The 27,284-nt window shown below is 46.4% G+C and overlaps 1 protein-coding gene across 1 annotated transcript in view; it reads left to right on the forward strand.

Annotated features, from left to right (window-relative positions):
* Positions 1-1,521: 1,521 nt before the first annotated feature.
* LOC129406599 (uncharacterized) overlaps positions 1,522-27,284 on the forward strand; it is a 65,255-nt gene continuing 39,492 nt past the window's right edge. Inside the window, exons 1-4 of the mRNA XM_055144925.1 lie at positions 1,522-1,627; positions 2,846-2,936; positions 3,851-4,085; positions 8,413-8,660. Of these exons, the coding sequence (XP_055000900.1) occupies positions 2,899-2,936; positions 3,851-4,085; positions 8,413-8,660 (521 nt within the window). The 5' untranslated portion in view covers positions 1,522-1,627; positions 2,846-2,898. The remainder of the gene's footprint in view (positions 1,628-2,845; positions 2,937-3,850; positions 4,086-8,412; positions 8,661-27,284) is intronic.

Consider the following 27,284-nt stretch of genomic DNA (forward strand, 5'->3'; position numbering starts at 1 on the left):
CCCTCTACAATGAAGATACTCATAACCTTTAGATACTCCAAAATAATCATCTTTGGGGTCTGAAACAATAGTACAGTGGGTAGGGAATTTGCCTTGAAAACAACTGACCCAGGTTCGATTCCTACATCCCATATGGTCCCCCAAGCACTACCAGAAGTAATTCCTGGGTGTGAGCCAGAAGTATCCCCTGTGCATCACCGGGTGTGACCCAAAAAGAAAAGTAATCATCTTGATATATCACCCGTGCACTTGTAAGCCAGGAAAAGTTAAATACATGAGTGAGGAAAATGAGCAGTGAGCCAGATTTGATCACGTACCTAAAGGAGCACAACATCAATGCTGACACTTTGGACATATGAAATGAGTGTGTTGCAAGGAGCCTGGGGCCAGCACATTCTGCGGGTCAGTGTGCTGAGTGAACTGCCCGTCACTTCCTTGTCAGGGCTCTCAGTTTGTGGATGCGGAATAAGAGATAGCTGTTCTCTAGACAGCCAGTGCTCAAGTGCTCAAGCTCACACATCCAAGTCCATGAGCTGGGGTTGAACTTCAAAGCCTCCCAACTCTCACCATGCCCTGCAGGGAAGGATAAGTTGGGGCTGCCATCAAAGGTCACACAGGCTGCAGAGATTGCCTTCACTGGCTGAGCACAGAGTTTGCATGCTGGAGGCCAGGGTTCGAGCCACAACACTTCATGGTCCCAGAAGCACTGCCAGGAGTGACCATTTCCCAACCACAGACCTGAGAGTGATCTCTACATCCCACCCGGAAAAAGAAGGAGCCAAAGTACTGATGTTTTATTCGTAATTCGTTTATATGTCAGGGAGGTTATTGTGGGTCTCTTCTCCTGACTAATTTCATCTGTTCTGATAATCTCCAGATCTATCCACATAGCAGCAGATTACATGCTATCATCTTTTCTTAGAGCTGAGTAGTATTCCATTCTAGATGTACCTTTAAAGATAGAGACAGCTTCTTTAACCAGTCCTCTATTCTTGGACATTTGGGTCGGCTCTAGATTTTGGCCATTGTGAATAGTGCTGCAAAGACCAGAAGGGTGCAAATGTCTTGGGTCTTTGGGACAGATGCCAAACAGTTGACTATAAAACATCGCGGTGGGCTTTCAGGGCGGCTCCTGTTATAAGGAGTAGGGAAAACACGTTTTCCTGAGAGCCCCCTGGGCAGGAAGGTGCTTGAGCTCTGTTGGTCCCCAGCGCCAACGGCCTGGAAAAGCAAAGACGGGCGGCTTCACAAGTGGGCAAGCTTCACTCACAGAAGCCCAGACGGACGATCCTTACACAGAAGGTGGCCGGCAAGGGAAGGTAGCCAGTAGGATCTAGTGCCTAAGACACCTGCGACAGTGGCAAGCCCCACTAGGGGGAAGGTCTTCAGGCTCCTCCGGGATCTGGGGCGAAGCCCCTAATGACTGGCCCCGCCCTCAACCTCCTCGGGGCCCCGCGATTGGGCCGTCGCGTGGGGGCGTGGCCCGACGTCCAGACGACGTGCTTGCGTCATCGCCGCGGGCGCTGCTTCCAGTTGTCTGAGGCTGCGAGGCGGCCACCGCGTCTGGAGCGAAGCTGAGGGGCTGCCCCGGCCCTGAGCGCCCGTCACCGCCTCCCGGCTCCCTGTGGTGAGTGACGGCTGAGGGGGCTAGCAGAGGGGAAGCGTCGCGGCGGCGGGGAACCCCCGCGGAGCCCCCCGGGCGCCCGCCCCGAGCCCGGCGTCTGCCAGCCCCTTCCCCACCCGAGCCCGCGAGCCCGCGAGCCCGACCCCGGCCCGCCGCCGCCCCGCGACCCCGGGGGCCGCCCTCGCCGCTCTGCCCCTCGCGGGCTCGGCTCCCTTAGCCCAGTTTCCCTCAGCTCCCTGCAGTGCACCCCGAGGCCCGCCCGGGGACCCGGGTTCGATCCCCCGCGGCATCGCGTATGGGATTCCTGAGTGTGGAGCGCAGGACTGAGCCCTGAGCACTGTCGGGTGTCTACCCCAAAAAAGCCAAAAACCAGGGGCCCCTCCTCCAAGCCCCCCCTCCACCTCCGCTGGCCCCACGTTCACCAGCACAGCCAAGGCGAGTGGCCGGTGGAGCCCAGCGCTTTCGTGACAACCTGGACCAGCCCTTAAATGTGCCCGAGCTCAGCGCCTCACTCCCTTGTCCTCCCGGTCCTCCCTGGCCCCCGTCTCCGCTTCCTCATCCGTCTCATGACAAACCCAGCAAGGTCCTTGCACCTCTGCCCGCGGCCTCAGCTTGCACCCATGGCCCCTTGGCCCAGTCCCCATGCGGTCTGAGAAAGTTCAAGCCCTCTGCTAACCCCCCTCACTGCCGCACAGCAGCTAAATACAGACGCTTGCGCACAACCTGGCAGTTAGGGGGAGGCTAGACTTGCCCCCGAGGGGTCTCCTGGGGTCAGCTAACTTGGGGGACAGCCTGGCAGTTAAGGGGACTGGCTGGACTGACCCCCGAGAGGCTCCACTGGTCAGCTAGCATGGGGGGCCGCCCCTGTTGCGTAGCCAGTTTCTCCTCACCTTCTGTTCCCCTGGGCTTCCTGGGGTTTGTGTGTCTGGCACTGATGCTGGACTCCCTGTGCTGGCCACCCGCCTGGTAGGCAGCAGCCAAATCCCTGAAGGTGAGTGCTGGTGCCTCAGTCGCTCACTCCACTGCAGCTGCAGGACCCAGCCCTTCCATTCACAGTGCTGGCCTGGGGAAGTGGAGATGCCACTGTGTGGTGGCAGAATGGTGTGTGAGTTGTCCTGCACATGTTAAGGCTCCTCACCTTGTGCTCCCCCAGCCAGAGCTGTTTGCTGGTCAGCCCCAACAACCACCCGGGCCTGTCAAGTTTGTTTCTTCTTTCTGCAGGTGCCAGGTCATTGAGCTTTGACCATTTGGGACACTCCTGAACCCAAGGAACTATGACCTCAGAGCAGCACACACACTTGCCCCATGCATGGTGGGTGCACATTCCCTCCACATTCTCTTGACCGGGCAGCAGACTTGGTTATTTCACGGTTGTTGATAAGGACCCTAAGGAGAACCCATAGTCTCTGTGCAGCTTCTCCGAGTCTCATTCCTTTGAGACGCCTTCAAGTGCCTCCAGGATCCCCCTGCTTAAGGTGCCAGAAATCGGACTGGTTTTCACCTTCTGCAGCTGGGTTTAATGGGAGGAGCTCTCCTCTTCACTTCCCTTTCTCAGTGACTGGAGACACCTGCCCCAGGCCTCTGTTGGTTTGTGTGGTGCTGGGGATCAAACCCGTGTTCTGTGGGCAAGGCCTGTTCTCCACCATGAGCTATCTTTGACTTGCCCTTGTTTTTATGTTATTCATCAGTTCATTCAGCAAGTGTTTTCCCAAAAGCACTATTTGGGGCCCTGGAGGTGCACTGGTGGATAAACTTGTGGGGCGGGGAAGTTCCTGTTTTTATTCAGAGTCCTAGGGAACATGAGAGAAGAGTGTGAGGGGAAAAGGGTGTTCTTGGCTGGATGGAAGGAAAGAACGTTTTCACCCGGTGTCCCCCAGCAACCTATCCTTGCCTCCTGTATCCCAAGCTTAGTCTGGGAATCATACAGTGGAAGTTTCTCTCTCTACACTTGGTTCCTTCAAAGGCTCAGTTCCCATTCTCTCTCTCTCTCTCTCTCTCTCTCTCTCTCTTTCTCTCCCTCTCCCTTGCACACACACACACAGACCTTCCCCTCTCTCTCTCCCCACCTCTCCCACCCACCCCCATTCTGCCCCTCACAAGACACTAGTCCAGAAATCCAGCTTGGCTCAGTGCAAGACAGTGCCATTTACTCATTGAGCACTTGTGGCTGAAAAGTCAGCTGCCCTTCTGAGTCAGAAGATAACCTTGTCACGCTTCTTCCAACAGCAAAATTTGCCATGCTTCCCCAGCTGCAGAACACGATTCATCAGGTGGCACCGCCACTGCATGGCTGAGAGTCAGTCTATTGCTCCACGCGGCCCAGTACAGGACTGGGGTCAGGCCCCAGAAAGCTGGCCAGCAGGGATGGCTGAGAAGTCTCTCAGGAGCACAGATTGCTTTTTACTCCTGGATGAAGTGTTTTGAAGGCAGGAAAGTCAGCCCCTGCATTTCTTCTTTCAATGTAAGCCTCTTCTAAAGCATTCTTCTCTTTTTGTTCTTTGATCTCAGCAGGGTGGGTGGGGGAGAGTGAAAATGGAAATTGGAGAAGTAAAATTGGAAGTGTATAGAGAAGGTAAAAGAATATAAAGAGGAAAATGAAAACTGAAAACCCAAACAACCAGGGCAGTTCCTTCCTAGCTGTGTGCTGGGACATGGGAGCTGACTGGAGCCGCTGCCACTTCAGCACTGTGGTTTCTCCATGAGTTTAGGTCTTCTCCAACCAACTGGAGCATCTGCCTATCTCCTAAAAGTCTCATTAATAAGTTGCCTTTAATGCTTTTATTTTAATACCCGTGACAGTGGTTTGGTGAGAAGCGTAGGGTTGGGGTGAGGAGACCAGAGAATTCTGTGCCTTCTCTGGGCCCATTCCTACTGAACCTCAGTTTTCTCTGTGAAAGTGGACAACAATTGTTCTGCCTCAGAGCCCAAAACACTCATACTTGGGAAAATCAGGAAACAGTAAATGTCCAAAGACAGTAACTGCCTCAGTGGCCACCCACATGGGTGACTAGGATATAGGTTTTGACCCTGTGGTGCCCAGAGCCATCAAGAAGCCCTAGGGCAGCAGGCTCACTGGAAATCTTTCAGGGGACCTCCCTGAGCCCCCACAGCACTGATATTTCCCTTTGATCCCCAGTCATATGCTCTAAAGGAGTAAGGAGACCTCAGGAACCGCTGCTGCTCAACTATCCCTCGGCCTGGCCTCCCCTCTCACATGATGTCCATTCCTTCCCATGTAGTCGAAAGACTACCTCCTTCTGGCCCTTGCAAGGGGACCTGTTGGTGGCTGTGGGCCTGGGCTCTCCTGGCCTCTCCATGGGCCCTGCATTCCCTGGGAGAGGCAGGGTGTGAGAACAATGTTTGGATTGTCTGGAAACCAAATTCTGAGGTGTCTTTCTGGGAGAAGCTGAGCTTGCTTTCTCTCCTTGCTGATGTTCCATTATTCTGAGAACTTTCTGCCAGCAAAGAACTTCGAGCTTTAGTTGTGTCTTCTCTCCTCCTGGCCACTGGGACGTCTGTCCCATAGGCTGGTTCTCCTCGGAAGGCTGTTCCCTATGCCACCTTCCCAGTGCTCCTCAGAGGTTGGGCAGAGCCACTGGCTGGCTTTGTATCCTGACAAGGACTGAGTCTTTAGGCAGTAGGCTTCTGGTGCATATGTGCCTTCGTTGTCTCTTCCTACCCTACCTCGTAGAAGTTCAGCTGAAGAAAGCATTGCATCTTTGTTTTGTTTTTGTTTTGGGGCCATACTTAGTGGTGCTCAGGGCTTACTGAGCTTACTCCTGGCTTTTCATTCAGGGATCACCTGGCAGCCTGAAGCTCATCGAAGGTACCAGTTGTCAAACCCAGGCCAGTTGCTTATAAGACAAGCACTACACTCTACATTATCACTCTGACCCCTGATTGGACCTTCTATATAATATAGTAATACTATCTAATGTAGAAAGAAAATTTTAAGTTGAATTTCCATAAAGATTTAAAATCCTTTATTTATGGGGGGGAAGGAGGTGGGGCATTGGGCACCAGCACTGCTCAGGGTTCACTCCTGGCTCTGTGCCCAATAAATATTCCTTGCAGTGTTTGGGAGCCCATATGTGGTACTAGCAAATAGAATTGGAGTCAGCCACGTGGGAGACAAGTGGCATAACCCACATACTGTGTCTCTGGCCCAACATTAAAAACTTTAGAATATTCACACCCCCGTGAAAGAAGTACTGTAGCACCCAGTAGCAGTTCTTCCTGTTCCCCTTTCTCTGAGTCTCTGGCAGCCATGCAGATGTTTTCTATTTCTATAGATATTCCAGTTCTGGACATCTCTTGTAAATTAATTGATACATCATGGAACCATTTGTGATGCTCTTCATGCTTAGCCCAGAGGTGCTAGCAGGGCATCATGGCAACATTTTGGTGATTTCAGACCATCAGAACAGCATGCCGAGGGGGCCATATGGTGCCGTCACTACTTAAACTGTCTCCCCTGCCCTACTTCAAGTTTGCTTATTCTTGATTTTCAGGCCACATTCAGCAGTGCTCAAATTTCAGAAGCTACTCATAAGACTTGCGGTGCTCAGAGTTCATGCAGTACTGGGGATCAAACCTAAGTCCCCCACATGCAAAGGCCTTGAGCCATCACCTCTGCCCCACTTAATTTCTTCTTTCAGCAAATACTTACTGAGCACTTCCATGTACCAGGAACTGTACCAGATGAGGGGGACAGAAAAGTACATTTAAAAATCCAGCCATGGGGCTGGATCAATAGCTCAGCGGGTAGGGCAATTGCTTTGCACATGGCCAACCTGGGTTCAATTCCCAGCATTCCACCTGGTCCCCTGAGCACCGCCAGGAGTAATTCCTGAGTGCAGGACTAGGAGTAACCCCGGTGTATCACCAGGTGTGACCCCAAAATGCAAACAAACAAACAAACAAAAAATCCAGCCTTGTCCTCAGTGTAGTAATCTCAGTGCTATAGATGAGGAAATTTATTTCCATCTGATAGAAATTGGGACTCAGGAACCTGAAGTGTCTAGATGTTCCAACTGGTGACAGGCACAGAGCCGGACTAAATTCAGGCCTCTGCAGTCTCATGTCTTTCTCTCTCTTGGGTGGGAGTGAGGCTTCCAGCTGTGCTGCTCTCCACCAGCGGTGCGCCGGAGTTCCTACATGCGGTGTAGAGGATTGATTGCCAGGCCCTGTATATGCCAGGTATCATGTGCTCAGCCCTTTGAGCATCTCCAACGCCCTAGAATCCTTTCCTGTATTTTGTTTGGGGGCCACATCTGGTGTGTGCTCAGGGGTGTGTGCAGGATCCCTGGCTGGTACTCAGGGATCACTCTGCAGGGCTCAGGGAACCATATGCAGGGCAAGGGCCAGCCCTGCTCTACTACTGATCAGGTCCCTAGACTCTTTCTTACCATAGAAAGAAATGCCTGTCTTTCCTTTGTTTTCTGGCTCTAACACAGCACTTTTCCCTCTTACTGATGCTCTGCATTCTTGGTCTTGCATCAGGTGGGAAGCTCAGCCCTGTCTAGAGGCATTCCCCAGGCTCCGGAGCAGTCCCTCTGAGGGAGTCCACCTCTGAATCCCAGTTCCATGTGGCTCTAAGCCCATGTTTCAGAAATAGAGAAGGTGGCCAGTGGCCAAGCTCTTGTCTTTAAGGCCCTGATTTTGAGCCCAGTCACTGCTTCCCCAAAACATTCTCAGGCCCACCCAATGATGCATAGCAGGAATAGCCTTTGTTTAAGAAAAAAAAAAACACCAGGGGCTATAGGTGGTGCAGTGGCTTAAAGCCTGAATGAGGCCACAAGCCCCTGAGGCCACAAGTCCAAACCCTGATGCCACTACATGTGCTGACGTAATCCTGGCAGCCCATTTTCTGGAAGCTTAGGTAAGAGGAAGCATAAAAAACATTTTGTTGGGTAATATTTGGTGGGGCTACACAGGTGGTGCTCAAGGGCTATTCCTGTCTGGGTGTAGGGGGTGAGAGTTGGGGTCTACTCCTGGTGGTGCTCGGCTGGACCCAAGCCTTTTACTGTGAAGCTTATGCCCCTCCTGTTGCATAGCTCCCTGTCCCTTGTAAAACTTTTTTTTGTTTGTTTCTGGGTCACACCCGGCGATGCACAGGGGTTACTCCTGGCTCATGCACTCAGGAATCACTCATGGTGGTGCTAGGGGGGCCATATGGGATGCTGGGAATTTAACCTGGGTCGGCTGCATGCAAGGCAAACGCCCTACCCACAGTGCTATCGCTCCAGTCCCTGAAAAACTTTTTAATTGCTACTTGGGACCAGGAGAGAGTATAGCAGTTAGGGCACACTCTAAGTGTTCACCTGACCTAGGTTTCATCCCTAGCACCACTTGGTCTCCCAGCATCAGTGGGCATGGCTCTGATGGCCCCCAGAATCCGGGGGTGACCCAGCTAATGCCCAGCACTGCACAGTACAGGTAGCAGAGACCCTTTGGCCCTCACACTGAACTGCCATGCCAGCTACTGAGAATCACTGAAGGGGCGCCTGGGCCTCCTGAAATCCGCCTCCCCCACCCCATATCCAAATACGTAGGTATGCAAATGTTATTGCATAAAAACAACCTTACAAACAGCGGCTTCCTCTGAGTGGTGTGTATGTGTGATTTTTCCTTCTGTGCCTCTAGCTAGTTCGAACAGGTGGTGCTAGTTTGGTAGTTCAGCAGGACAAAGCATTGGTGTTGGTGTGCCCCATCCCATGTTTGGTGGAGGACAGAGTGGCATTCCGAGGGGTGCCACCAACTTGGTGTTTGTCCGCGCCGCCCTCCAGGTCATCAAGAAGGGGCTTGTGGGCTCCATGAAGGCCTTGCAGAAGCAGTACGTGTCCTGGGACGCGGTGGTGACAAGTGAGGAAACTGATGCCAACACCGTGTACAGTGCCCTGGAGGCCATATTCATCCATTGTCTGCACACCAAGCACATCCTCGCCAAGGAGGGAGACAAAAGGAAGAAGCGTGCCCAACGGAAGCACTCGCCGCAGCCTGCCTTTTGGACCCTCCTGAAAGCTGTCACCGACAAGTGAGCTTTGGCTTTGGGGAGGTGCTGCAGAAATGGGGTGGGGGTGGGGCCATCGCTGTGGGGGGAAATCCCAGCAGTGCCATGTTCCAGAGCACACAGGGGGCCTCTTACACTCTTTCCACTCGCCGCCCCTCTTGGCTCCTGAGATGCCACCCTGGGCAAGTGCTGCCAGAAGCACCTCGGGTTCGTGAGGAGCTTGATTTTTGAATTAGTGTTCAGTTCAGGAACCTTTTCCTGGGCCGGAGAGATAGAATATCTCTCAAGGCAAGGGAGAGCACTTGCCTTGCACATGGCCAACCCAGGTTTGATCCCTGGCACCTTCTACAGTTCCTCCGAACCCTGCCAGGTGTGATCCTTGAGCTCAGATCCCGGAGTCAGCCCTGAGCATCGCCAGGTGAGCCCCCCAAAATAATAACTCTCCTGTGGCCCACATGCTCACAACCCTCTCACATTCAGTTTCCGTGAGTTACCCTAAGGGCTCATGAGCTGCAGTCTAAGAAGTTGGGAGCACTCACACAAATGCACAGCAGGGGAAGGGGAGGGTGTTGTGCCACACCCTCCCCTGCTCAGGGGCTATTTCTGGCTCTGTCCTCAGTGATATTGGGGGGCCTTGTTGTACCAGGGATCAAACCTGGATTGGCCACATACATGGTAAGTGTATTAACCCCTTCCTGTACTGTCTCTCCAGCCCGTGGAGTATATGTTTTAATGTTTTAAGATTTTCATCAACATTTACTATATAATTTCTGTTAATAACATATAAGTTGGGCTGACAAGATAGTATAGCTGGTAGGGCTCTTACCTTGCAGCCAATCCAGGCTTGAACTTCAACATACCAGGAGTGATCCCTGAGCGCTGCCAGGTGTGGCCCACAAACTAACAAAAAACCGCCAAAAATGGCCAAGTAGAAAATGTTTTGAAAATCCTCCTCTACAACATAAAAATAGACCCAGGAACATTTCACCCTTACCCTCCCTAACTGAACTTTCTTAAACTTTGTTTTGAAATTTTCCTTTTTGTCTTTCCCTTTTTTTAGGTTTTATTTGTTTATTTATTTATTTTGGAGGTGGGGGTAGACTTAGCGGTGCTCAGGGGTTAATCCTGACTCTGCACTCAGGCAGTGTTCAGAGGACCATATGGGATGCCAGGGATCAAACTCAGGTTGGCCACACTAAAGGCAAACACCCTCCCCACTGTACTATCATTCCAAACCCTTCTGTTGGTTTAACTTCAGCAGCACAGAACCAAAATATTTTTAACAACAATAAAAATATTGGCATCCAGATATTTTGGTGCCCCTGATTAAAAAGCTGACCATAAATGTATAGGTGATCCCCTCTTACCTTTGTTTTGTCTTGTTTTGCTTTTGTTTGGCTGCACTCAGAAATGCACAAGGCTTACTCCTGGCTCTGTGCTCAGGAATCACTCCACATGAGGGACCATTTAGGGTGCCAGGAATTGAACCCAAGTCAGCCATGTGCAAGGCAGATGCCCCACTCACTGTGCTGTCACTCTAGCCTCTAGTCACCTCATCTTGACTAGGATGTTTTGAAAGATCTGATTCATGAAGGTAGGTCAGAGTAAAGCTCAGCTAGGAGACTATCAGATAAAAGTCTTCTTTCCCATGAGCCCACCTTTGGGCGTTTGCACTCTCAGCCACGGGGGCAGATGTGGGCCACTGTTAGGCTACTGTCTCTTGGCCCTGCAACAAGAGAAACCTCCACAAGGGAGGAGAAAACACAAGCCTAGTGCCCATTCCAGAAGGCCAAGAAGGAGACTCGTGTGCCTGAATGTGTAAGTGTGTGTGTCCACAGAGACAGGGACACTGGCTCCCTGTGGCCCCAGAAGCATGCGGAGAGGAGAGCAGGCCTTGCTCAAACCCCCTGAGGGGGACTGAGTGGTGCCCCCCCCCCATGTGTGTACTTGTGGCCACATGACAAGCCTTGAGCCCATGGGCTCAGAGACTTCAGGGATTGAACGCACTCTGTCCCCACAGCATAGAGGTAAACCAGCAGCACCTCACTGCTCTGAGAATAAAATGGGTCCCCACGTGACCAAATTCCAAGTCCCAGGAAGGAGTCTTGGGGCCTGGGCTTCTGATCAATGGCTGATCTAACTGCAGGCCCACAGTTAGGCTGCTTAGGAGTTCAAAGGTACTTACTTCCCCTTCCCATCTCATCCTTTGTCTCTGCTCTGTCAGCTTCCTTTGCCTGAGGTTCTCAGCTCTCATACCTGCTGCCCTCTGTGCTGGGGGAGCAGAGGGACTGCAGGGGAGGAGGCCTGTCCCCATGGGGAGGGTAAGAGAGGTGTTTGCTCTGTGCTCAGATCACAAAGCAGCATATCTCCCTACTTAGATTTCCGCGGTGGGCATCCTAGTGGGCAGTCCAACTTGTCACGCAGGGTATTTTTTTGTTTAAAACTTCCAAAGGTGTTGTCAGAATTCAACAAAGCCCAGATGGACTCTGTGCCAACCTGCCAAGTAAACCAGGAAGCAGCAAGCCCTGTGCCGCCCCGTCCACACCCCATTACATCAGTTCAGTCCTGCCTGCCCCAGCCTTTTCTTTTTTAAAAAATTCATTTATTTATTTTTTTATTGAATCACCATGTAGAAAGTTAACTGAGGCCTTAATCTCAGTTAAACAATGCTCAAACACCCATCCCTTCACCCGTGCACATATTCCACCACCAAGAACCACAGTAAACCTTCCCTCCACCCCACCTCCCACCTCCCCAGCCCCACACCCCACCTGTGTAGCTGATAAATTTCACTTTACTTTCTCTTTACTTTGATTACATTCAATATTTCAACAAAAAACTCACTATTATTTTTTGGAGACCCCCCGCCCCCTGATGTCAGACCTGCTGGAAAGGAAGCATTTGATAATTCCGTGCTTCTCCAGACGGTGGCTCCCGGACTTTCCACCACTGGGAACTGCTCCTGTTGTCTCTGCAGGGAGCACTCCATGCCAGCAGCCTTTGAGTCCGGTGGGCGAGCTGACCAGCGCAGCCCGCCAGGGGAGCCGCCAGCCAGAGCCTCAGGAGGATGGAACCAGAGGTTCCCTCACCCACAAGCCCAGTGAGTCGTGCAAGCTCTGGGCGAGGCGGAAGGGCCCCATGAAATGTCTCAGCTAGTGACTCTGAGTGGTCCCTGTCTTTCCCCCATTTGCCCTGGGTCCCCGCCCAGTGCTGGGATTCATTGCCTGGCAATGATGGAGCCCGTGTTTCTGTGTGTGAGTCGAGGAGATGAGGCAGACACAGTGCTGGACACTTCCTGTGGGTGTGTCCTGTCAATTCATATCAGCCCTGGGGGGAAGCTAATGCTCATCTGACCACAGACTCCGTGCTGAGGCTCATCTGTGCCAAGACACTTTCCTAAGGCAAGACACTTTGCTCACTGTGCCTTTTTTCCCCCTGAGTCCATATTAAATTAACAGTTCATGAGCCTGCTCCGCGGCCCTGAGCACCCCGGGCTTCCCTCCCCTCCGGACTGCTGGCCAAGTGGCCGGCACGCCGACCCCAAGAGCCGCCGCCGTTCTGTCTTCCGGCAAAGGTCTGTGACGCTCCCTTGACCCGCCCTTCTGGACCCAGCCTGCTCTGCGGCCCTGAGCACCCCAGGCTTCCCTCCCCTCCAGACAGCCACCCCCAGCCCGTTGACCACTGTAGGGTTGTGGGTAAGGGGCGTGGCCTAATCGTCAGGGGCGTGGCCTAAGAAAAGTGGGCGTGGCCTCAATACCGGCCAGCCACCACTGACACGGTGGCAGATACTTTCCCCAACATCCTATCCAAGACTAACATCCTAGCTATTCGCAAGCAGTAGGACAATAAAACACAAGACTTCACATAAGGATTGAAGGAAACATCTCAGTAGGAGACCAGGTTCTACAACCGGCAAGTAAAAAGGCAACCACTATTAATTGAGCCTATCCACAATCCTTTTTCGCAACAAAAGGAAACAGGGATACTCATCTTCAAGGGACCTCTTTCATACCACCACAACAACATGAACAAACAGCAAAAATCCCAATTGCAAGCAGAGGACGATCAAAGGAGTCCGGAAACCTCAATGGGCGTTTCCTACAAACTTGACCTCTCTGATAAAGAATTCAGAGTTGAAATCCTCAACATGTTCAATGAACTCAATGCAAAGATGGACAACTTCAAGGAAGATCTGGCAGAAGCAATACAACAGACAGCCGACAAAATACGGGAAGAAATGAGAGCAGAAATAAAAGACCTTCAAAAAGAAATGAAGGATTCGGTACATGAAATCAAAAACTCTCTGGCTGCCCTCAACAATAGGATGACTGCAGCCGAAGACAGAATCAGTATGCTTGAAGATGAGCTGCAAGAGGCCTATAGGCAATAACAAACCATGGCAAGAGACTTCAAAATAGCTCTAGCCAGAATCAGAATCCTAGGGGATGATTTCAAGAGGAACAACATTAGAATCATTGGACTACCAGAACTACAGGGAACCAACCCCAACGAAAAAGACACAGTCAAACAAATCATTGTGGAAAACTTCCCACAGCTGGACAATGCGGGCATCCAGATTCAAGGCGCCCGAAGAGTGCCAGCTAAAAGAGATCCTAACAGAAAAACCCCCAAGACATATCATAGTTACAATGATGGACATCATCCAGAGAGACACAATACTGCAAGCAGCAAGGTCCAAGAAGGAAATCGCATACAAAGGAGCACCTCTTAGACTCACAGCAGATCTATCAGAGGAAACCCTCCAAGCTCGAAGGCAATGGTGGGATATAGTGAAAAAACTCAATGAAATCAACGCTTCACCAAGAATACTTTATCCGGCTAAACTCTCATTCAAACTAGAAGGAATCATACACTACTTTGGGGATAAACAACAGCTCAGGAACTTCATAGACTCAAAACCAAACCTAAAAGAAGCACTAAAGGGACTATTGTAAGACAAGAACAACCCCTACAAGCACAACAAACCCTTGCACAAAGATGGCACAAAATCCCATAACAATAATCTCCCTTAATGTCAATGGTCTGAATTCACCAATTAAGAGACACAGACTGGCAAAATGGATTCAAAGATTGAACCCAACATTCTTCTGCCTGCAAGAAACACATCTGAATAGCCAGAACAAACACAGACTCAAAGTCAAAGGATGGAAAACAATCCTGCAAGCAAACAACTCCCTCAAGAAAGCTGGGGTGGCTTTACTAGTATCGGACAACATAGACTTCAGGTTGAAAAAGATTAGAAGGGATAGTGAAGGGCACTTTTTATTAATCACGGGATGTGTACATCAGGAAGAAATCACACTCCTAAATGTCTACGCACCCAATGAGGGACCAGCTAAATACCTACAATAGCTGCTAAGTGACCTTAAGAAGGACATCTCGAGCAACACAATAGTAGTTGGAGACTTCAGCACCGCACTGTCTCCTCTGGACAGATCAAGAAGATTAAAACTCACCAAGGAAATACTGGCTTTGAAGGAAGAAATAGAGAGAGAGGGCTAATAGATCTATACAGGGCTTTATATTCCCCCAAAAAGGAATACACATTCTTTTCCAGTGCACATGGAACATTTTCCAGAATACACCATGCGCTGGGCCACACAGCATACCTCAACAGAATCAACAAGATTGACATTGTACCAGCTATCTTTTCAGACCATGATGCACTGAAGATAAAACTTAATCGTGGACAGATGCAGAAAACCAAATCAAACACCTGGAAATTAAATAGCTCGATATTGAACAATGAGTGGGTCAGGAAGGAAATCAAGGAAGAAATCAAAAGGTACCTAGAAACAAATGAGAATGAAGACACGAGCTACCAGAACCTGTGGGACGCAGCTAAAGCCATTTTAAGGGGAAAATTTATAGCTCTGCAAGCATATCTCAGGAAGGAAGAAAGGGCCCACATAAATAACTTGACTTCACAGCTCAAGACCTTAGAAAAGGACCAACAAAAGGAGCCCAAACCAGGCAGAAGGAAAGAGATAATAAAACTTAGAGCAGAAATTAATGACATGGAAACCCAAAAGACAATCCGAAAGATCAATTGAAACCAAGAGCTGGTTCTTCGAGAAAATAAACAAGATTGATAAACCACTAGCAAGACTCACAAAGAAAGAGAGAGAGAGAACCCTTATAAGCCGAATCAGAAATGAAAAGGGGGACATCACAACAGAAACCAATGAAATTCAAAAGATCATCAGAGACTACTTTGAAAATCTCTATGCCACGAAACAAGAGAACCTAGAAGAAATGGATAAATTCCTCGACTTCTATAATCTCCCAAGGCTGAACCAAGAAGACTGGGAGTACCTGAATAGTCCATTTAACATCAAGGAAATTGAAATGGTAATCAAAAGTCTTCCCAAAAACAAAAACCCAGGTCCAGACAGATTCACTAGCGAGTTCTTCCAAACATTTAACGAGGACCTTTTGCCAGTCCTCAAGCTTTTCCAGGAAATTGAAGAAACAGAAACGCTCCCAAACAGTTTCTATGAGGCTCATATCTCCCTAATACCAAAAGCAAACAAAGACACCACAAAAAAAGAAAACTAAAGGCCAATATCCCTGATGAACACAGATGCGAAGATCCTCAACAAAATATTAGCAAATAGAATTCAACAACTCATCAAAAAGATCATACACCACGACCAAGTGGGATTCATCCCGGGGATGCAAGGATGGTTTAACATCCGGAAATCAATCAACATAATCCATCATATCAACAAAAGAAAAGATAAAAATCATATAATCATATCAATAGGATGCAGAGAAAGCATTTGACAAGATCCAGCATCCATTTATGATGAAAACACTCGCCAAAATGGGTATAGAAGGGACCTTCCTCAAAATAGTCAAAGCCATTTATCACAAGTCTATGGCAAGCATTATCCTCAATGGGGAAAAACTAAGAGCCTTCCCTCTAAGAACAGGGACGAGACAAGGATGCCCACTCTCTCCACTTCTGTTCAATATAGTACTGGAAGTACTTGCAATAGCGATTAGGCAAGAAAAAGATATTAAGGGCATTCAGTACGAAAGGAAGAAATCAAGCTCTCACTATTCGCAGATGATATGATACTATACCTAGAGAACCCTAAAACCTCTACCAAGAAACTCCTAGAAATAATAGACTCGTACAGTAAAGTTGCAGGCTATAGAATCAATACCCAAAAGTCCATGGCTTTCCTATATGCAAATAATGAGAGAGAAGAAAGTGACCTGAGAAAAGCAATCCCATTCACAATTGCGCCTCAAAAATCAAGTACCTCGGAATCAGGTTAACTAAGGAGGTAAAGGACTTGTATAATGAAAACTATAAAACACTACTTCAGGAAATAAAAGAGGACACGAAGAAATGCAAAGACATCCCCTGCTCATGGATTGGAAGAACTAATATTGTCAAAATGGCAATTCTCCCCAAAGCATTGTATAAATTCAATGTGATCCCTATAGGGATACCCTTGACATTCTTCAAAGAAATGGAGCAAGCGCTCCTGAAATTCATATGGAACAATAAGCCCCCAAGAATAGCTAAAGCAATCCTTGGGGAAAAGAAAATGGGAGGAATCAACCTCCCCAACTTCCAACTCTATTACAAAGTGGTAGTCATTAAAACAGCATGGTACTGGAACAAAGGCAGAGCTGCAGACCAATGGAATAGGGTTGAATACTCTGACATACACCCCCAAATATATGATCATCTAATCTTTGATAAGGGAGCAAGAAATGTGAAGTGGAGCAAGGAAAGCATGTTTAACAAATTGTGCTGGCAAAACTGGATGGCTACATGAAAAAAAATGGGCTTAGACCTCCATCTATCACAATGTACAAAAATCAGATCAAAATGGATTAAAGACCTCAACATCAGACCAGAATCCCTAAGGTACATTGAAGATAAGGTCGGCAAAACCCTCCACGACATTGAAGCCAAAGGTATCTTCAAAGCTGACACGCCACTGGCCAAGCAAGTGAAAACAAAGATAAATAAATGGGACTATCTCAAACTAAGAAGCTTCTGCAACTCAAAAGAAACAGTGACCAAAATACAAAGACAATCTACAAAATGGGAAAGGATATTTATGCAGTACCCATCCGATAAAGGGCTGATAACAAGGATATACAATGCACTGGTTGAACTCCACAAGAAGAAAACTGCCAACCCGATCAAAAAATGGGGTGATGAAATGAACAGAAACTTTTCCAAAGAAGAAATCCGAATGGCTGAGAGGCACATGAGAAAATGTTCCACATCACTAATCATCAGGGAGATGCAGATCAAAACAACAATGAGATATCATCTCACACCACAGAGACTGGCCCACATCCCAAAAAACAAAAGCAACCGGTGTTGGCGTGGATGTGGGGAGTAAGGGACTCTCCTTCACTGCTGGTGGGAATGCCGACTGGTTCAGCCCTTTTGGAAAACAATATGGACGATTCTCAAAAAGTTAGAAATTGAGCTCCCATTTGACCCAGCAATACCACTCCTGGGAATATATCCCAGAGAGGCAAAAAGGTATAGTAGAGATGACATCTGCATTTCCATGTTCATTGCCGCTCTGTCTACAATAGCCACAATATGGAAAAAACCAGAGTGCCCGAAAACAGATGATTGGCTAAAGAAACTCTGGTATATTTACACAATGGAATACTACGTAGCTGTCAGAAAACATGAAGTCATGAAATTTGCATATAAGTGGATCAACATGGAAAGTATCATGCTGAGTGAAATGAATCAGAAAGAAAGAGACAGACATAGAAAGATCGCACTCATATGTGGAATATAAAGTAGCTGAGAGGTACAAGCTTACAATGTTGTGATTCCTGGCAGACATTTATCTGGATTTAGTTACTAAAATACTAAAATTCAGAAATCCAAAACTATGCTGCTGCTAGTGCGGCCTCCTGACCTCATATCTCTTCATTCTCAGCAATGGAAAACAAATTACTAAATGCTTTCTTTTCAGCAGATCGACTTTAGGGGGGAGAAACTCCAAATCAATAATAGTGAATTTTTTTGTTTAAATATTGAATGTAATCAAAGTAACGTGAAAGCAAAGTGAAATTTATCAGTTACACATGCGGGGTGGGGGGCTGGGGAGGTGGGGGGAAGGGGGGAGGTATATCGTGATTCTTGGTGGTGGAATATGTGCACTGGTGAAGGGATGGGTGTTTGAGCATTGTATAACTGAGACTTAAACCTGAAAGCTTTGTAACTTTCCACATGGTGAATCAATAAAAGAATTTAAAAAAATAAATTAACAGTTCATAAAATTCTCATTCTGCGACATGAATCAAGTTTAGAACTACACACTCTTCAGGGACTGGAGTGATAGTACAGTGGGGAGGGGACTTGTCTTGTGACATGGCCCACCCACGTTTGATCCCCGACAGCCCATATAGTCCCCAAGCACCACCAGGAGTGATTCCTGAGTGCAGAGTCAGAAGTAAGCGCTGAGCATTGCCATGTAGGGTACAAAGGACAAAGGAACCACATTGCCTAATAATGTGGTTAGAAACTTGATAGACGGCTACTCCTGAGCTGGGGAGATAGCTCTGTGGTCATGGGTTGCATGCCTTGCATGCACAGGGACTCATTTTTAAGTCCTGGTTCCTCATGCTTCATTCACCACATCCTAACAGCCCTAGCACTGGCCCGTCCAGCCCAGTTGGCCGAGTATCGCTGGAACAGTTCAGTGTGTTGATCATCCAAGGGAACCAGCCCTAGGCAGCTCCTGTGAGAACCCTGTGTGGGCTCTTGTGAGCTTAGATCAGGGCCCAATAGTTCAGTTGGGAGGCCACACCCTTGCCGTTTCCCATTCTCAGGAAACAGGTGAAGATTCCTAGAGAGAACTATGGATTCTTTTATAGTGACCCATCTGTTTGAAAGAGAACTTGTGACTTTATTAGCAGTAAAGGATGCATAGAAAATAAACTTCGTGATTTTAGTTAACACCAAATAGATTAATGTGTACTCTCTTAGGGTGTTTTTGGCACATTCCTCTGGTGCTCAGTTTCTACTCCTGGTGTGGTGCTCTGGGTACCATGGGGTGCCGGGGACTAAACCTGGAGCTACTACAAGCAAAGCAAATTCTACAGGCCTTTGAACTATCTCTCCAGCCCTTACTGAAGTTTTTGTTTGATTATTTGTTTTCTTCAGGCCATACCCAACAGTGCTCAGGAGTTACTCCTGACTCTGTACTCAGGGATCACTCTTGGTGATGCTCAGGGGACCATATGGGATGCTGGGGATCAAACTGGGGTCAGCCGCATGCAAGGCAAGCCCCCTACCCATTGTACTGTCGCTGCCCCCCGGCTATATTTTTGTCTAATCAAGAAATCTGAAACTTCCAATTAGAGCCTCTCATTAGCACCACATAACCAGGTTGGCAACTTTGAAATCTAGAATGTGAGAAAACACAAATTTTGAAAGCTTTGTGTAATCTGCAAACACTTTGTGACTCAGTAAATGTGTTACCTCAGGCTGTGTATCACATGTGCTCACAAACCAAAATGGGTACAAGGCTTAATATATGAAAGAAAATTATGTGGCCCCTCTATATTTCAAGGGAAATAATGCCAACTCTCAAAATGGGCATGAACAAGTGCCCAGGTCACTAACCCCCAAGGAAGAATGTAGCAGTGTGTTAGTCGAAGGGACAGATGTTCCGTGGTTGTTGATTTGACTTGAGCATTGGTGGAAAAGGTCCGGTGTGAGGTCAGCTCCAGGTGGCTGGGCCAGGGAAAGGGAAGGCAGCTGCCCAGTGATGCTCAGGGGTTACTCCAGCTCTGTGCTCAGAAGGGTACAAGGCAAACGCCCTACCGCTGTGCTATCACTCCAACTCCACTTCTTAGATTTGTAATTCTTTGACATGTTTATTTTGTGTGTGTGCATATGTGATCCGAGGGGTTGAACCTAGGACCTCACACTTAGAAGCCTGTGCTCTGCCACTGAGCCATATCCCTTCCCTCTGTCCCTCACTGCTAGCACTTTCATGTACATACATACATGCCCTTCATTTTAAGAATAGCTTTATTGGGCTCTAATTCACCAATTAAAGTGTAGAATTTAATTTTTAAATAGACTCACAAGATTGTGTAGCCATTACCAGAGTTTAATTTATTTTGGTTCTGTGGCCACACCTACTAACACTCAGGCTGCTCCAGGATCTGTATTTGGCAGCACTTTGGGGACTCAGAGCTGCCAGGAATACCGCCTGGGCCTCCTGTGTGAAAAGCCAGCTCTGTAGCCTGCTGAGCTGTCTCTTGAACCCCACAATTTCACTTTAAAACCTTGTCATCCCCCACTGAAAGAAACACCTTCAATTACCAGTCTCTCTCCAGTCTTTTCTCTGCCCTTGGCCTGTGGCCTTCCCTCAGCCACTTTGCTAATAGTCAGGCCTGTTTTGGAGGGTCTGTTAATAGTGGCATGAACCACACAACTTACCCTGCTGTCACCCCATGACAGGCTCAGCCTTGGAGCAGCATCATTCCCTTTTGTTGTTGACTGACATTCCTGTGTAGGTGGCATTGTACGGCCATGTTGTGAACCCCTGAGCATCACTGGCCAGGTTGCATTTTATTTATCACTGGCTGATGGACTTTCCTCTGCCACCTTTGCAATTATATTTGTTTTTTTGTTTTTTGCTTTTTGGGTCACACCCGGCAATGCACAGGGGTCATTCCTGGCTCATGCACTCAGGAATTACCCCTGGTGGTGCTCAGGGGACCATATGGGATGCTGGGATTCGAGCCCGAGTTGGCCGTGTGCAAGGCAAATGCCCTACCCGCTGTGCTATCACTCCAACCCCTGCAATTATATTTGTGTCTTTATGTTTTTATTTCTCCTCAGTGCATGTAAAGTGGAATATGGGTGGGGGGGGAATCCAGTTTACTTCTTTTGTATTTATTTATTTACTTAACATTCTGTTTTTATTTCTATTTTCATTTTTATATTGAAACAGAAAATGTGGGTTGTTTTATACTTAATACTTTCAAATGACTTCTCACTACCTATATAATGTTCAAACCCCTTATCAAGCTCCTAAATAATCTGCTCCCATATGCCCCTGTAGTCACAGTCTACTCATTCCCTTGTTTAGATTTATTTTGGGCCTTGCAATCACATGCTCTTCTAAATTTTTATTTATTTATTTATTTTAATTTTTTTAATTTTAATGAATCATCGAGAGGTACATTTACAGACTTACAGACTTTCATGATTGCATTTCAGTCAAACAATGTTCAAGCACCCATCCCTCCACTGGTGCCCATTCCCCAACCCCAATGTTCCCAGTATCCCTCCCCCCACCCCCAACCCAACCCCTTCCCACCTCTTGCCTCTGTGGCAGGAACAATCCCTCTTACTCTCTCTGTCCTTTTGGGTGTTGTTATGGTTTGCAATACATGTAACAAGCAGCCATCGTGTTTGGTCCATAATCTACTTTCAACATGCATCTACTATCCCCAGCGATCCCTCCAACCATTATTTATTTAGTGCTCCTCTCTCCATCCCAGCTACCTTTTCCCCTAGAGCATGAGATTGGCTATCAAGCCATGGGGCAGTGCTCCTGACCTTTACTTTGCTATCTTTTAGTGTTTGTCTCCTGACCCTTACTTAACTATCCTTTGGTGTTAGTCTCCTATTATGTTACTTTATAGCCCACAAATGAGTGCAGTCCTTTTATGTCTGTCCCTGTCTATCTGACTCATTTCACTTAGCATGATACTCTCCATGTTGATCTATTTCTATGCAAATTTCATGACTTCATTTTTTTCCTACAGCTGCATAGTATTCCTTTGTGTAGATATACCAAGGTTTCTTTAACCAGTGGTCTGTTCTCGGGCACTAGGGTTGTTTCTAGATTCTAGCTCTTGTAAATAGTGCTGCAATAGACATACAAGTGCCTATGTCATTTCTACTGTACATTTTTGCATCTCTGGGCTATATTCCCAGAAATGTTATTGCTCTGTCAAGTGGGAACTGATTTCTAGTTTTTTGAGAAGTGTCCTTATTGTTTTCCAAAAAGGCTGAACCAGTAGGCATCTGCATCTCCCTGATGATTAGTGACAAAGAGCATTTTTTCATGTGTCTTTTGGCCATTAAGATTTCTTCTCTGAGGAAGAAGAAAAAGGATTTCTTCTTCTGTTCATTTCATTGCCCCATTTTCTGATGGGGTTGGATATTCTCTTCTTGTGGAGTTCAACCAGTGCCTTGTATATTCTTGATATGAACCCCTTCTAGAGGGGCATTGTGTGAATAACCTTTCCCATTGTGTAGACTGTCTTTGTCTCAGCAAAATGGAAATTGAAGAAACTTTTCTCAATATCCTCAAAGCCATGTACCATAAACCCATGACAAGCTTTATTCTCAATGGGGAAAATCTAAGATCCTTCCCTGTAAGATCAGGGACAGGACAAGGATGCCCACTCTTACCACTACTATTTAATATAGTTCTCGAAGTACTTGCCATAGCAGTTAGTCAAGAAAAAAACATTAATGTGGGGTCCCCCCTGCGGGCATCATCCTGTCCCACAGGGAGGACCCTTCGTGGGGCTAAGGAGGGGACGCAACCGAATGGAGAGACGCAGAGCCAGAAGGAGGAGGAGGAGGAGGAGGAGGAGGAGAGTTTATTCACAGCAGTTACAATACTTATACCTCTTGGTGGGAGGGGGCGGTATGCATGCTTGGACCCCCATAGGAACAATAGTAAAATGCAGATCAGGCTTGGGCGTTGGGCAGATCAGGCATGGGCATTAGCTAGTGAGAGAGGAATGATGAACTGATAAGATCAGTAAGGTCAGCAGTGGTGACCTTTTTACAGGAATCCCAAGTAAGCCTCCACTTGACTAGAGGATAAGAGCCGGGCTTGTAAAATGGCTCCCTACATCTCCCCCTGTTTTGTTTTAAATTAAATGTGGTCAGGGGAGGCATTGTCCAGTATCCCTTATGACACAAACACGAAAGCATGAAAGTACAAATCTCAAGGGGGGAATGCGGGCGACACATGTGCTCGGCCACATGGCACAAGCAGCACATGGGTTCAGGCAGCATATGCGCACACTTCTTTGTTCAAGGTGTCTTTTATAGGGTCTCTTCAACCTGTCCCCACGTGGGGGCTCCTTCTCGGGTAAAAGTCCGTTGCTAAGGAGGTTACCAGGGAGGTTGGGAGTGGTGATGGTCTTCTTTAGAAGGTCTTATCAGGTCTGTTTTCTGTATCCACAGGGTGGGTCAGTCTCAGGATTCTCCTTCCCAGAGACTTTATTAATCTGTTTCATTGCCAAGGGCCTTTCCCTATCTACCTGCCTACATCATATTCCTCCCTAGAGATTTCACCACCTTAAATCTTTAAGAGGAAAATGGTCGGTGATCCATCTTCTGAAGCTGCTTCATGCTGACAGAGGGGCGCAGACCCTGCCTGCACAAGGGGTGAAACCTCAAGCTACCTTAGTTTTAGTGGGCTCCAGGCAATGAACTGGTTGGGTTCCTGAAGTTATCTGAAAGAAAAGATCAGATCAATTAGACTGAGGGATGGCACTTTGAAATGATTAGACTCTGAAGATGTGGAAGGTCCTTTCTGACCTAGTAAGGACAAAATAGTTTGCTGTAAGAGTTAAAGCAACAGAACCCAAAGCAACATAATGCCATACCCATTTCTGTCATAAAAACAATGGAAAAGAATAACTGCTCCACCCATGGTTGATAGAAAATGACTTCCTATGTCCAGATTTTTCTAGTGGCCTAGAAGCACCACACCACTTCTCAGGTTGGAAAAGCTGCCTATCCACTGAAGCTGTCATTTGGAAGCAGTAGATATTTATACCTTGAATATGAGCATTTGATCATTTACATGATGTCAAACTGCCAGTCCTCTCCTTGGTAAATTCCTTGATGCTGAACAAGTGTTAGGAAAGGAAGCCCAGAATTTCCACTAGGTTCATTAATGAAATAGAAAGCACAGTACTGAGTTCCTTCCCATGAAAGATGGCTTTCACTAGTGTTGGAAGCTTAGTGTAACCCTTTATCTATCAATTTTCTTTTGAAAACCTTGTTCCAATGCCTATGCTCCTCTTTTGCGGAGTATCTTAGATGAGTATTCTCTGGATGGGGTATTAATCCCATGATGAAACGAGAATTAAGAGCTGTTAAAAAATTCTAGTTCTCTCCAAATGACTGTGTTCACAGAACTAAAGGTGAATACTTAGAACCAGTTGAGATGTCCACTTTTGGCACTGTAGCCTACTGACAGGTTGGGGGAAAGCAATTAATTCTGCACTTTGAGCTGAGGTTCCCCCTACTAAAGCTCTGGCTTCCAATATCCTGGTCAGACTAGTGACAGCATGTTCAACATTGAGTCCCAAAGACTAGGCTGCTTACTTTACAGTCAGCAAAACACATTTTACCTGAATTACCCAGAAGGAATACCTTTTAGATCAAGATTAGAATACATTTACTAGATCATTCTGTAGAATTTGAATCTGATTCTTTAAAAAGGCAAGTTACAGAAACATGGTTTTCTCTCCACCTTCATTTTAAAATTTGCCTGATGGCTTAACAAATCTGACTTGTTCTTTTGCATAAACACAGCAAGATTGGAGAACTCTCCATTTTGGGGTACCCCATTATTTACTGAGAAGTCCTGGGGGTTGGGCTAAAGACAGGAGGCACACCAATAATGGCATTAATCTTATGTGGCACGTCAGAGTTACCCAGGCCTGGCCATAAATGTCCCACGATGAACTGGATGGTCTCGAGCTTTCAGGTTGAACTGGAGGTGGCCTTTTCCGTAGATGCATTCTGGCAGAAAGGAGTCCATCCCCTCCCTTTTTCAGGGCTGGGAGGGATCCTGGTTTCCAGGGTTTTTCTTGATGCTGAGTAGGCCCAGATTGTGTCAGTCACACAGATTCCCGGATTTCTCATTTTCCATAGCAGTGATGATTTCCATTCTTTCCTTAAGCCAACTGGCCTCTAGGGTCTCCCTGAGGTTTGTAGGGTACTTGAAACAGTACCTGTTAAATACCTGCTCCTGTCATTTAGACCAATCCCTTGACTCTTTCCCTGAAAGAGGGCTTTGGGGTCCCATAATTGATTTTCCTGTCTGCATGAGGGGTAGACCCTATTACAGAGAGGAAAAACTTTTGTCTGGATTTGTGCAAACCAACATAGTGCCACGAAGCATCAAAAACATACCGAAGGTACAAAGAAGAGAAAAACATTTCACTTTACTCACAGTGAGATGCAACACGCCCATTTGTTGTAGTTCCTAGCCAAAGAATCTAAAATCCGTAGAGAAAGTGTACAATTTAACATCATATTTAACCCATTCAATCCCATGTTGAAAACGTTGACTTCCCATTAATAAGAGCACTGTACTAGGAGTCCAGTGTACAATTAAACATGTCTAATTCATTTAATCCCATTTGAAAAAACCCTTGATTTCCCGCAACTTTTGAAGACTTCAATTATCTAAGAGCACTCTAACAGGAGTCCAGACAATCCATCCAATATCTTTTCCATAGATCCTACCAAAAAACATACTAGAACAATTTTTGCATGTGATTTAAAGAGTTTCTTAGAACAGTGATCACTTTCCTTCCTTCAAACACAACCTCAAACCTTCTACACATTCTTTTATATTCATTCTGTCCTGTATCTTTCCTTCAACCCATTTCAAAATCAACTTCACTTTAACAGGATCCTTTCCTTTTTCCAACTGATGATATCTGCATCCATTATCTTTCTGACTTAACACATACATCTATATTCCTTATAGTCGTCCCACAAATTTAAACTCTTATTTTACTGAACTCAGTACAACATGATTTCCCAAATTTGGACACTAGTTATCAATCATCTCATTTAACATGACAAAACTACTCTGCCATACCATTTTAAAAGCATTGTCAGTTCTATAGATATTCAAAAAACTTTAGAGTTCTAGGAAAATACAAATATAAAGATTAAAACACCCATAGACTACCATAAAACATTAAGGATCTCATACTTCTGTACGAAGGTCTCTGATGATCCAAGATAGGTATGATACCTGGTGACAAAGCTTTGCAATGAATAAAGTTATCAGAACAATAACATGCATTTTCATGTACTGGACAGACTGACTTAACAATAGTCAGTAAAAGTTCCCACATCTCAAACTTTAACCAAGGCCCAATACTGTGGCTTTAGACTATCAGGCTGACACCTGAGATTAATCTATTATAATTCTTTGCTAAGTATCAATAGAAATTTTAGTTACCGAGTCTCAGATCAAATAAAACACTTGTAGAATAAATTTTGCAACCAATTTTATAACTCTAGAAAAACATATTTTAACTAAACCATTACTCTTTGAACCTGTTTTTAACCACAACTATTTCAGCTCACATTCTAATAATCCAATATAGATGCATATGTACATTTACACAACAGCATAAGACCTTTAAACCATCAATTTTTATGAAACATGAGTAAATCTTCTTTGGCTTCAGTTCAATAGTTCTTGTACCTTAGTTAGTTCAAATCACAAGCTTTCTAACTTTATCAATTCCACAATACAAATATGCTTTCAAACACAGAAAAAGCCCTTTGGATATTTATATATATATATATATATATTTTTTTTTAACCAAACTTTGATAATAGCATAGAAAGAAAAGCATTTGGACTGTCAAATATTTATGGAAACACAAGTAAACTTTGTTTATTTTGAGGGTTTCTGTACCTCTGTTGCTTGAAAAACAGCTAACTTCCTCATTAAAATTGGCTGACGCTTATAAGATAAAGCCTTGCACTCTCTGAATTCTTATTTCACTTTTAGTTCTCTGGCTCTAGCTCTGTAGCTTTTTCTAGATAGTACAGCTACTGGAATTCAAAAGAATTTCAACTGTTAATAACTATTAATGTTCTTCCAATAAGAAATTTAGACTAAAAATTTCAATTTTGTTGTAGGCGCCACATTCTAATTAGAAATCTTTGTTTAAACCTGGTCTAACAGGTTCCAAAATCACATAGATCCTTTAAATTGCTGAACTGCATATCACTCTGATCTCTTGAGATGATCCTGTTTTCCCCAGGCCTAATTTTTACCACTGATTTTCACTCTGGCTCCAGCACTCAAGTGTTCCACATAGACAGACAGACAAACAAACAGACAGACAATAAGTTCACTAAAAACACCACACGTACATGTGCACACATCTGCAGTTGATCTATCGATCTGGCCCTTCAGAAATGGCAAGGAAAAAACTGATAGACTGAGAAAGGAAGGAACAAGTCCCCAGGGCAAAGTTAAGCCCTGTCGGCCGATTGGGAACATTGCTCCCCGTTTCTCTGCCTGACCAGCCCGTTTCCTGCTTGTTAAAAATGGGTCAAGAAAGCGCTTTTGTTGATATAAGCCGGCAAAACCTTTTCAAAATTGTTGAAACCTAAGGTGGTCAGATGCTAGCATTTTTCTTTCTTGGTCAAGACTAGTTCTGAGGCAGGGAACTAGTGACTTCTTATCAGATTTGGGGATAGGCTACCTTAGTGATATACTTTTATTTCCTGATATTATTAAACACTTAACCACATGATCTTGCATTTTCCTGCCTTCTCTGCTGATAATAATAAGCAGAACTAAGAGA

The sequence above is a fragment of the Sorex araneus genome, chromosome 7, assembly GCF_027595985.1.
Source record: "Sorex araneus isolate mSorAra2 chromosome 7, mSorAra2.pri, whole genome shotgun sequence".
Classification (NCBI taxonomy): domain Eukaryota; kingdom Metazoa; phylum Chordata; class Mammalia; order Eulipotyphla; family Soricidae; genus Sorex; species Sorex araneus.